The following is a 13492-nucleotide window of genomic DNA, read 5'->3' as shown; positions in this document are numbered from 1 at the left end:
AGGAAAACCAACCTTTAATGTAAAGAAAAGACAAAATAGATAAAATTGAATTCCAGAGTAAAGGATCAATATATATCGTATATATCTTACTAGTTTCTGCTCCAAAATTAGTGACTGGAGGAAAGACAGAAAAGATATCAGAAAGTAATCGATTTGGTTTTGACTTGGTTTGGATCATTTGTCCACTGAGTGATTGGATTTTCGGGTAGGCCAATATCTCATCTTGAGCTCCTTCGATAGTTTTAACATTTCTATCATAAAATATTTGAGGAATGAATAACCAATCGGATAAAGATTCATTGCACTTAAGATCATTAATGTGCTTTGATGATTGGTTATTTTGTAAGATTCCTAGACAGTTATTTTGTCGAAAAATTTGATTTGATGATGTAGCAATTAAATTCAAACAAATCCATGCAACCCTAATATTAAAAGAAGAGGTTACAGAAAAAAAATGAAAATTGGGATAAATTTCAAAGAACAAGGGGAACAAACTCTTAGAATTCAAGATTTATATGAATATGACAAAATGGGAGGTGAAAATTCCGCTAATAGAAATCCCACTAGACTCTAACATACAATTACATGAAGAATAAAATGCAGTATAAAATAGTTTAACACGAAACTAATTGTAGCAAATGAACATAATCCCCTGCATAACAGAGCTAAAGAGAAGCTGAGCCACAGTCAATAAGATATGTGGAGTTCCTAATAAAAAAAAATGCAAGAAACATTAAATAATTAACTGAACAATTTAGTGTTCTACATCGGGAATGATAATATGGCAACTCAACGATTACATTGGACGAGGGTCACACTATGCTACATTAGGATTGACCGGTTTTCAAAATATGAACCACAATGATTTAGGATATTTGTCTTAACAAAGCCATCCTCAAAGTCAAATCTCGAGGTCTTGGTTTTTTAGACTAGTGTGGAGTTACAGGTAGTCGATGCCATAGGGTTTGTATATTCGACCTGGAAACTACACTGTATATTGAGACAAACTGGTACTCCGTAACTGTTATCAGTTAACTAAAAGATTCGATCTTAATTTATGTGAAGCATCTGCACAAAAACCCTGTGAATCAATAATAATCAGTAAATGAATTTCAGCAACAAAACATATTTTTACTCTATAAAAATCAATCAATACTTCTCTTTACTAACTGTGGTAACCAAATTATTGAGTAGCTGTCCATAGGTAACTAACTTAGCATATTCCCTGAAAAATAAGCGACTTAATCCTATTTACGGAACACGACCAAAAATTATATCGCATACTCTCATCTTGAAATTAAACTTAATATCAGTACATATGTACATGAAAGAATATCAGATGACTTTTTTTTAAATAAACTCCTTAAGAACAGTAAATCAAAACTTTTTCAAAATTGGTGTAACCATTTAAAAATAGTAATGTTATCAGGTTATGATATAACCCGATGAAAACTGGTAGTTGAACGATATATTGAGCATAGCTTAAATTGAATGGATGAAATGAATGTTGAATGCGATACTGAATGAATATTGCAATAAATTAAAACGTGATAACTAATTTTATCCCGTCCTAACAAAGTCACAATAACAACATTAAATAGAAAAATAACTCAGAGATAACCGTTTTTAAAGTTGAAAGAGAAGATTGTTGTTTATGTTAAAGAGATCAAGGTACTCAAAATTAATTCAATGAAATATTTTAATTTACATAACTGATTAGTATTTCTAGCTTTTTTATACAATGTTTATATTAATGGAAAATGTATTATGTAAACATAAACTTGATGTTTAAGTTGTATTTTTAATCTTCCAGATACATAGATTTTGAAGGGGGGAAACGTATCAATAGTGATAATAAGAAATTAATTTATACATTTCTTTAAATGTTAACTTACGCTCTGATGTTCATTATATTGGAGTGTAAAGCAAAACTGGTTAATAATGTCATCAGTTCAGGATGTCTTAATAACCAGTATTGTCCGTAAGATGTTGAACAGGTATGAGCTAAAGCCCACATATCTGCTTTAAGTTTTAACAGGGAATTAGTATCATTATAAGTGTTTGTTTCTTCATACTTATCGTTGATTATTTGAGGCAAAACAGAACGTATATTAGCAACAGCGGTCTACGATTATTAGAAGAAAAAACAAAACCAACACATTATAGGATCTATTAAATCATAACAGAGAAATATTAGTTTATGAGAACAAGCTTTTATAAAGATACCTAAATATATACAACACAGGAAAAAATGGAAAAAAATATAAAAAGCAGTATGGAAAATCTACATTCAATATTGCTTTGCTGTTTTCTTAGAAACTAAAGATATATCTAAAACATGAATTACTTTCTTTATCAGTTTAATTTAATTATAATAATAATGATAATCATTTGTTCAGCACTGATTCATGTATACGGGGTTTTGAGCTATACTTTAGTTGTATGAGGGTGAGCGACACTATCCGGCTGAAGCAGGCAGATCACAGTTTGAAATTGAAATCTACAAATTGAAAGTTAACCTTAAAGTAGTGATCGAACTTGACAATCCTGATGAACTAATCGAGTTATAATAATCACCGATTCCAACCCCGCTCCATCTAGTTATTTTTTGGTCAAACATGTAGTATTATTACTTCTCACATTTGAAGTATGGCTCGAAGTCAAGTATGCAAATATATTAATCAGAACAATAATTGTGTGTGTGTGTTAAGAATAGTATAATCACATGAAAAGGTTTAAAAAGATTAGTACATAAAATGCACATAATTTACCTCTAAATCCTTTCTTGTATCTAACAAGTCGATTCCATTACGATGTTCAGCTATACATGCATAAAGATGTTTTGGAAGCGGTAAACAATGAAAACTATCATGTCCATCAACAACTTGATCAATCGATTGATCATTTACCAACGGAGGAGATACATACGTTCCGGATACTGAGTCAGTTTCTTCAATAACATAATTGTCTTCAAAATTAAATTCTGAATTGCTAGGTCGATCAACTCTCTCACTGTTTTCTTCATCATCATTATTTTCATCGTCAGTATTGGTATTAAAATGTAAAGGTGACAGTATTTGTAAGTTCGTTGTTGCTGAATCAAAAGATGTGAAACTTGTTGACTTATAAGATGTACCCGAAAGTAATTTCGTTCCATATGTAACAAACAATGAAGTAAACCGATCGTCCATTTCTTTTGCATAAGCTAAATTGTAGTGCTTTCGACAAAGAAAAACAAGGATAAAACATATGTTTAAAACATTAATACATTATCTATAAATAGGAAATAGCTATTACATAAATTCAAGTTTAGGGAATAATAAAAGAAAATAAGAAACTCTATTCTAGCACATCCGAACTATAACCTGACCCATAGAATAGACGCAAAATTAGCTTTCAGAGTTATCCGTTGAACTTGTCTTATGCTTTTAGAATTTCTCTACCATATATAACAGAAGTTATAAGAATGCATATTGACGAAACCAATTTATGTGTAAAGAAAACGTATTTATAGTCTATTATCCTGGCCTCCAACTTAATTACGCGTATGATTTCTAAAGTTTTTCAACCTTAATTACATCTAATTTATAACGTTACTACCACGTAATATAATTGTCCAAATTGCTTCGCATCACTTCCACGAATAATAATAAACATGTAGTATTAAGTATGCTCAATATCCAAGTAAAAATGAGATATGTGTTAACAAACAGGTAGAAGTAACTCTTAAAAATCTACCAATCTACTCACTTTAAATTTTTTGGAAAACAATACAAGAATCTATTATATCGAAATAACGCAAACACAAGCTTAATCACGAAATTAGGAAACATTTAAAAACATCAAGCGTACTAATCGAAACATTCAAAGCCTAAAGTAAATGTACAATCTAGGTATTATCAAACAATGACTAACAATAGACTACTTAATTTGCTATAATCTTCACGTGTGTATTAATAAATATTTTAAACACTTGGAAATACAGAAGACACTCTGAACTACAAAATATCAGCTTCATTTAACATTAAGTGAAAAGGTAGTCAATGTTAATGCGTTAAAAAAACCAGCAAAGATATTAGTGAAATATATTAAGTGCGAAATGACACCACATAGATTGTATGTAACACAATGGCCTAATGCAGTTTAGTGTATAAAGCTATGAACCAGAAGCACTGATGGCTAGAAAACCTCTTGACCTGATTTATTGAGAACAAAATGTCTGATTTAAACAGAAAATAAAAAATGAATGATTTGAAAACAGATTGCTAATCATTGAAAAACAAATTTAAGCTAAATTAACAGAAAAGATACAACTTAAAATCAAGTCAGAAATGTACAGACAGGTACAATTTGAATTATTCAGACTACTGTCATTATTAAAACAATTCATAATGATAGTTATTAGTATACTTTTATAATATAGAACATTCTACTAAGTAGTTATCATGTCGTTTGATATCAGCGCATTTGGTGGAAACGTCTATAATTCGGTCCCATTTACAGTAGCCACTCTACCACATCGTATCACTGAATTTCATTTATCAACCAGACATTATCCTTTTATTTTAACAATTACAAATTTCATTCACTTATTAGATCCTAACTCATAACAGTGTTAACGGGGATAGGATAATAGCGATAACGCTTCACCACACTACAAAATCAAGAGACTTAAGACCTTTTCTCATAGTCCCAGTAGTCAACAAATACTTGATGGGGATAATCGGCTTATTGTTTAATGCAAAATCACACAGTGGTTTAGTAAAATATGAAAATCATACATTACGAACATCAATCGCATATCTTCTTTGAATTGTTTAGTGCAACCTTCATTGTTCCTTCATTCCTGTTGTCATCTTGATTGCTTTTAGTTTTCTCCTCTCTTTTCTTCATTTCAGTCTTCTCAATTTTCCTCTCACCGGCTCGTCACTTCCGAATGGTGCTACATACTACTTATATCTGTCAACATAAGTAGCATACACATGCCAAGACGATTATCAAGATCCTGGTAGGAAGAAACTACCCTATCAAAAAGTATAAAAAACCTCACAACAAATCTATGTTCCACAGAAGTTGATATTTGTTCCAATGTTGAAGACTACAGTTTATAAAGAATCAGTAAGACAGAGTAATCTATTATACTAAATAGTTGTCCTCTATTGATTACCTCACGATACAACGAAATATATACATACCGTTTGTCAGTTTAAAAGTTCACTGCGTACGGATGTAATTATTATCACTCAAACAATCTATGAGAAATCATAAAACACAGAAAACATACTCTTATCAGCAGTTAATGTGTATTTTTGGTCAATCCAAGTAAAAATCATAAGTTCGAATGATTTAAATCCAAAGTAGTGTTTTTTCTACAATAACATGGTCTTTCAACAACATACCAGACCATCGAGACGGAATACAAATGAACATCTTAAGTAATACATAGTTTCAGTCCTAATAAAACTATGTATCTTTTTAAGTTGCGGTAACGCAGATCGCCTCACAAAGAAGGTCATTGAAAAGTGGGAAAGTAAAACAGAAGAGGATATATATAAATGAAATTATACAATGAAAAATATGAAATATAATATTAATACAACTAGCATCCAATATATGATCAAACGGTGAGTTATTGAGTTTGTATGTAATAAGAATCCATGGTATAACACACCCACGGGACCATAGTTGACCCGAAGGATATAATTTTATAAAGAGTTATAAACAAGAAACTTAAATGTTGCCCATTCAAACCTTACCTTTCGTGCAACATCTAACATCCAGTTCACTGGATCACTTAACACGGATTTATTGTTATTATCATTATTACTACTATTCAGTTCATTACAAGACAGACATGAGTTTGAACAATTCATATTCTTATTTGTTTGCGGTGTACAACAACGACCGTTATCACAATGAAGAAATGATGAATTTGGTTGTCTCCAAGTAATATGATTCATGCACAGTTTATCGAATATAGTCGTGATAGAAAGAATTCTACCAAATATTCTATGTCCTATTGGACCGGTATTACCATGCAATAAATAAACAGCAAATGGTGTTAAAAAGTTTTTTTGACAAACATTATTATTGTCATCATTGGTTTGGTTATGTAGAATATTTTGCGATAAAGCCTGAACATTTACAGGATCCCAACATAATTCCTGATAAAAAACAGAAAAAAATTAAAGGAGAAATTATAAACGAATATCATTCCAGTAAGCCATAAACAACCTGTTACATATCGGTATCAGTCCAAGCTCTTACAATATATCAGTACAAGAAAATGAAATTATCGAGATAGCAGAGTAGAAGTAGTAACGATATAAGTGGTAATATAAAATATTATTATAGTTTTAGAACAATGAATTTGCAGAACATAAGATAATTTCAAGTCTGAAGATCTAAGAAAACATATAGAGTGAAAGCATCTGCGTCATTGCAACCGATTTTGAGCAGTTTCACATGAAGTTTCCAATCAATACGAAAATCGCGCAGACCCAAACGAAGTAGTCTCACGTAGTTACATGGATCAGGCAATCACTTCACGTACCGGAAGCATGTCTTGGTTTTGTAGTGAAGAGCATGATTTCAGACTACAGTAGATCACTAAGGGTTACTGACTTTTTTGAACGTTATTAAAATTCTATTCTTTTAAAGGAAAGGGGTATTAAATTACACAGATAACGTAATAAAAGTTATTAAACACTTACATGAACACAGTGAATCAAATTTAATGAAATGTACATATACAAGAGCGAATTCACAAAAAAATCTACATTTGGCAGTTAAACTGGTTTGAGATAGAAGGAAATATAAATGAAGGTTAGTAGTTAGTAATACGTACACCTTGTCCACTTACTTGACGGATTCGGAATGGTGGCTAGCGGTACTGCTTAGTTCCCCAGGTCAGTAAATAAACTTAAAATGATACTGAAATCTACAAAAAAACTGGTAGTTGAAGACTAAGTACTATACCTGTAAATAAAGAACAATTGTTCTGACTATAAATCAAGTTAGACGGGGTGTTAGGGTTGTTAAAACCTTAGGGATTGAACATGTTGTTTCTAAACATATACTTTAGGTTAGCATTGATGAAGCTAAGGTTCTGAACACTGAAATGATATATAATCCCATTAAAATGTTTCATCTAATGTTGTAGACTCCTATTGAAGTATTTGAGGATCAAGTTGTTTGATTTGGACTCTTTTTTGTAAGCCAGGCAAGTATAATACTTGTAGATGCATGGACAAACAGCTCAACTTGTGAGGTTGATATAACCAACTTTACACAAAGAAGACATATAGATAAAAGCCGAGACGATCCATAATGTTAAAGATTATTTAGGTTGGGCCGCCACTCTATGTGTTTATCGCTTTACTTGTTCTTCTATAAAGCCAGAACGAATAAACAAAACTCCTTCAATATTTTGATTCATAATATTATGCAAACAAAAATACAACGCATAAAGTCAATATATTTTTGATACAGAACTGCATGACAATACAAGCACAGTAAACTGACAGTTATTTTTTGAACTCCGTAAGTCTACAATTAAAGTTACATGAAAACTCGATAGAAACAATAAACTGATTTTTAAAATTCTCTTTAAAATAAATACAAACTAAATAAATTTTTAAGGAATAACCACTAAACTCTTAATTTTTTGTTTTCCGATCCTTTACATTTATAAAAACAATTAAAATATCAACAACGTCCTAAATGCTCAATAAATGAGTTGTATCCAGCACTTTTAGTCAATTTCCCATTCATTTAGCGGGTGTGTTGCATATTTCAGTGAAATTTTTATTTCAAGCGTTTGGATTTATCTCCGTCTTTTATATGTTAGTGTAGTGCAGCTCAGCAAGCCGAATGAAAAACATAAATATAAAGTTAGGGCTTGAAAAGAAAGATTAAATGCAAATTACACTCTAATATGCAACACTCACCCTCTAAATAAACGGGAAAATGTCTGAGAAAAGCTGGTAACGACATATGTATTGAACATTGAGGAAGCTGAGGATAAACAGCCAAGAAATATTATACAGATAATCATAGTACACATACTTCTAATAGGCATAAGGCTAAACGACGAATTTTGTTTGATGGATCCATGCATAGTTTTACAACTAAATCTATACACCAACTTGCTAGAAACGGCAGTTTCAGACGAAATAAAAGACGAATCAAACGAATTGTATAAATTCGTAAAGGCTGAAAGCGAAGAAACGATAAAAAACATGAATAAATGCTTATATTACTCATTTATTTGAAAAAAGTATAATGTTCTGGATTTTGAAATGCAAGTCGTAATTATAAATTATCTATAACATTGGATGAATGAATGAGTGTAAACTTAAAACTATGGTGTTTTGTCTACGTCACAATGTCATCTATACGCAAATCATCAACATGAATTTCATATTTATTTTTTTTTGCAAATAACTAATAACATGAGAAATATACTGCTGTAGTAAAGTAGGATTGATGATTTAATCGAAGGAATTTTTATTGTTAAAGTGAAACCAAAGAACGCCTTTCAACAAACGATATGCAGAAATAAAATGTTGCCGGGTAACTGCGCTTCACCAGACTGAACAACTGAAGTAAACCCGCAAACTGAACTAATATAAAAAAGACCTGTTTAACACAATAAGCTCTTTTTTTCAAACGAAACAACAATAACTATAATATGAACATGATCAAACGTCGTAAGTGATTGCAGAGAATCGAATTTTTAGTTCACTTGCACTTCAATCAATCGAGACTTTCAGCTTAAATATTTAATCATCTTGTTCAAACAACATATAAACACAGAATATCAACGCAGGTCAATGTACGGGCAGCTTGCGAGTCTTAAATTGAATGAAGCATGCATCCTGAATCCCACTATAAACCACTATTCAGCTCAGCTTAAACTATCCAATAAGACTATTTCGATCAAGCAGTAGCAAGGACCAAAATCTGGAGTAGAAAAAGTTCTACCTCATCGACTAATGACCTATAAAGGTCGGTTTTTATCAATTTCAGCTGCTTTCTATTATTGTGAGAGAATATTTTTCTATATTTTGAAATATACATAGTATTTTTTCATTGGAAGAACAAAGAAAATGAAACGACAAATTATGACTAACCTTTATACCACTATTTACAGCAGTTGTCAAGAGCAAACGACTCAACTTAGTAGAATGTGTATAATCTAGACTAGATAATATAATTTTCGCATGATTTAGAAAAATGGATTGTTGATTACGCTTATCATCCGTATCATTACAGTGAGTTTCAGTATATGTATTGGAATTTTTTTTCAATTGACTAGGAAACATTAAAATACACTGGAAATCTAAACAAAGATCGCTTTTTTCCAAACGTAATTCACCGACTTCAGAATTGGTTAATCGTGATGCGGCAAATAAAATCAGACCACCACAACTTTTAGCCAAATAATTTGGATGGAATGTTAATATCATATTAGTGTTATTATTATTGTTAGGATTATTATTACTGTCTTGCGAAAGTTTCTGACTTATTGATTTATTATTACCGTTATTATTATCATTATGACTGATGAATGATTCATTAGATTGTTTGTTGAGTACATATTTTAAACATAGATGGAGTACAGTTAAAAAACGATCCAAGTATTGAAATGGTTCACTAGCCTAAATAGTAAATCAGAATAAAAGAAATTGAAAAATGAATAATAACAATAATAATATTATTATTATTATGATAATAATAACAACAGTAGTAATAATAATAATAATAGTGTCGATTGTAAGGAAATTGTTATTTTTCCATTGGGTTATTTGAGAAAAAAAATTAGGAGGAAATTGTAAATACTACAAAATATAGAGACTATACGTAGTTCAATCTATAACTTATCGGCGTCTTTCTTGACTTACAAGCAGCATTTGACTCTGTAGACCACAAGATTCTGTGGCAGTGTCTGACACTGAGAGGCGTACCTCAGAAGTAAATGTATGTATGCTCTACCACTGACTGCCCCGACGTGCGATGCTTTCTGTCGTAGAAGTGGGTTGGAAGAAAGCTAGGGGTGGCTAGACCAAAACATGGCACAAATCTATGAAGTCACTGACAAGTGGACTGAGCCATGTTGGTAGGTGTAGACTACCTGGTTGGGGTCCGCGAGATGATAGCGACCGATGGTTAGAGACCGTGAATGACATGGCTCAAAATCGTTTGCAATGGAGCAGGTGGATCCACTCTTTGTGTTCTCCCAAATTCTAATCTTCTGAATTCTTGGTGTCCATTTTTTGTCTTTCCAAATTTATTTCACTGTATTATACTCCTTGAATAACACCTTCAAACCCTAATCTTTCGGATTACTGCTTATACTCTTAGTACCTCTACTACTATGAGATTTGAATCGACAATTGTATCTCTGTGCTAATGTGGTACGGTAACTCGAACTGATGTATGTACGTACGAAGTTCTACGTTGTTACTGACTGACTGATACTTTAGGAAGTCACTAAAGTAGATTGCACTTTTTGAAGCCACCTTGAGCATGTACACTCAAGATATTCGTCATATGTTGTGTACTTTAACAATTAAGTTACTATTCTGGGCTGAATTTCGGGATTTTTATTTTTTAAACGAACTGATTGTTGATTTCCAGTTTAGATCATGTGGTCACATCGTAACGATACCTCAGGCTTAATTGTTAACACAACTCACCAAACGTAAACTAAGGTCGTAATAAACTACAATTGATTAGCTAACAAGGCTTTTTCTTTAAAAAAAATTATACAGTTATGTATTGAATATTATTACAACAAATATTAGCAAGTGTCATCTGAGACAAAGGTGGTTGTAAAACAGTGACTCTGATTTGTCGATCGGTCACCCATCAGTGGAATAAGGACTTGACTATCAGGCCTAATTCTTTACTGTTTACTCAGCGTTGTAGTAGTTAGCAGCATTTTCTAGTCTTTGGTTCATGATAAGATATCACTTTTTAATGACGGGTTTAATTTCGAACCACAATGGTTCCATAAAGTGTTGCTATCATCTAACTGTGTAATCCGAAGTGATTAAGGTGAATCAGTGATCCGATATCAAGTGCTTCAACTATGCAATTCATCTCTTTAAATAATCTTTTTATTTGTATTGCCTTTAGTTTAAGTGATAGAGTGATTGCTCAGTAGTTAAAATGTTCAACTTCCATCTACCTAATCGTGGACTCGAACCCTAATGCATGTATTTCGGTTTGAACAATCGGGTAATATCACTAGCCCATCATACTTAGAGTGTAGCTCAACTCCAGATACCCCAATCTGCACCTGACAAATGAACGAATGAGTTAAATATCGTGTGACCTTGATGAATTAATTCTAGTTTCATAAACAACAGGAAAATATCCTTTTTTTCTTGAATATATTTTATTTGCAAATAATTAACAATCGTTGTCTTCTCTTTTTCTAGTTATTTTAGCCCTAGAACGTCTAGTTGTACGCACAAATCCTTCAATTGTTAATCATTCGAAAATTAAATTATCTTATTCCAATTATTACCATTACTATTACCACTACTATTATTGTCATCATCATGATATCGATCATGCCAACAATCATCGACAGTTTTATTATTATAATAATAATAGTGATAATAACAAGTTGAACGTTTCAATTGATAATGGAATCAACGAAAAGTTACTGTTATTGTTTCCATTCATTGGACAAATTATAATTCAAGCTTTAATGACTACATTCGTGTTCAATAATAGTACAATGCATACATATCATTCATCACGTATTCACGAAGCTGTTATTCTGTCGTTGATTACAGTTCTTAATCGCTCAGAGTGTACACAACTTTTACCTAATAGTCTTATTTCGGTAAGATATATCTTGCATATTGTATTTTTAATTTATATACAATTGAGTTGAATACCAATATAAATTGGTAAGTTATGCAAATCTCACTTGTGAGTGCGGCCCGTGACTAGCACTTTTTAGAGGCAAAGTACTTCTGCAAGGCTGGTAGGAGCTTGAGCCTTCAGTTACTTTCTGTAATGAGTTTTTGGAAGTAGTCGGAAAGTTTGTGTATTTAGGCAGCTGTGTGTGTGCTGGTGGTGGCGTGGCAAGTGAGATCACGCTACGTATAATGTGAGGTAAAGCAGCTTACACCAATCTGGGTCATCTTTGGGCCCATTGTGATGTTAGTCTGGCTTTAAAAAGTTGACGTTACAACATTTCGGTGAGAGCGATCCTGCTCTATACCTACAAAACACTGACCTCTGGGTTGAAGATATTCGGTGACTTTGTTTCCCATCATCGTTGTCATCGAAAGATAGCTGACGTCCGGAAGTTACGTCTTGTTACCAATATGGAGGTTTAATGATGTGTATTTGGGTGCAGTGAAGATAACTCACTTGGTGTCAACATCTCGAAACACCAGCTTCCGTGGCTTGAACATATATTACGAATATCACCCCCAGTGAATTCTAAATTGTTGATTACTTTCCGACTCTGGGACTGGTTGGAAAAGGGTGATAAGTGGTCAGTTCATGGCATGACGCAGTGGTAAGGGGGGAAAACAGTATAGGACTGGGATCTGTCGGTCCTTCACGACTATCTAGTTGGGGTCCTAGAGATTGTGCAGCACAGTGGGTTAAGACGTCAACAGGCATGACTCAGAACGGAGGTTGATGGAGATCCTGCTGTAATGTCGTTTAGTAGTCTTCAAAATAAATAAATAAAAGGAACTTCTTTATTTGAGAGTATACTTCCTAGTCATATTATGCTATTCATTCACTTCTTTCTGATTCTATTCCTTACTCCCCACTTCATTTATCTCTCCACAATCAAGTTTCCTTATTTGTGTGTCGCATGTTTATTTCGGTGCTCCAGTACCAGTATTTATCCGTATTAAATAATTAAATTAATAAATTTGTAACATAACCAGAGCATCTATTTATCTACTATCTCCAAAACAAAAGAAAACATAGTTGTAGGAAACGTTAAACAGAACAGTGTAAACGTACTGGAGGATAGTATGCCAAATGTGTTATTAATCCAGCAGCTAAAATTCCAGCAGCTGAAGCATGAGGCCAATTATATGAAAGCCAAGCTAAATTGAAATTGGCATTCGGATTGATTAAATAATTCGATCGACTTGTATTAGAATTATTATTCATGATAGTACTTGTAGCATTAATATCAGACATGTTTTTCTCTCGAGAATATACTAATAAATGATCAGTATTATCGTGTGCGTTCAAAGTATTTACACTTTGTAGCACAAAATTACGATTATCACTGATCGCATTCAGAAGTCCATCAACTGGTAATAGCCCATCCGATGACTGCATAGATTTACTTGGAATAGAAGAATACACTACTGGAGGAGAAATCGGAATAGAGCATTTTTCAGTTTTGCAATCTGATATACCTGTTCTGCATGTCTGATCCGGTATCAAAAACTCCATGACTGCTTTTAGAAATCTAGATTAAATTAAAATATATATA

At 32.4% G+C, this 13492-nt stretch overlaps 1 protein-coding gene across 2 annotated transcripts in view; it reads right to left on the bottom strand.

Annotated features, from left to right (window-relative positions):
• MS3_00001103 (uncharacterized protein) overlaps positions 1 to 13492 on the bottom strand; it is a 63113-nt gene that overhangs the window by 14516 nt on the left and 35105 nt on the right. The window contains exons 16-22 of one of the 2 annotated variants that reach the window (XM_051208610.1): positions 13009 to 13468; positions 9135 to 9662; positions 8068 to 8214; positions 5757 to 6164; positions 2772 to 3218; positions 1896 to 2125; positions 91 to 422 (exon numbers count right to left, since the gene is read on the bottom strand). In XM_051208610.1, the coding sequence (XP_051070635.1) occupies positions 91 to 422; positions 1896 to 2125; positions 2772 to 3218; positions 5757 to 6164; positions 8068 to 8214; positions 9135 to 9662; positions 13009 to 13468 (2552 nt within the window). Of the gene's footprint in view, positions 1 to 90; positions 2126 to 2771; positions 3219 to 5756; positions 8215 to 9134; positions 9663 to 13008; positions 13469 to 13492 lie in introns of both variants that reach the window. The other variant, XM_051208609.1, reaches the window with a different exon arrangement.

This window comes from Schistosoma haematobium, chromosome ZW (assembly GCF_000699445.3).
Source record: "Schistosoma haematobium chromosome ZW, whole genome shotgun sequence".
Lineage (NCBI taxonomy): Eukaryota > Metazoa > Platyhelminthes > Trematoda > Strigeidida > Schistosomatidae > Schistosoma > Schistosoma haematobium.
The sequence above is the reverse complement of the archived record's forward strand: the minus strand, read 5'-3'. Positions and strand labels throughout refer to the sequence as shown.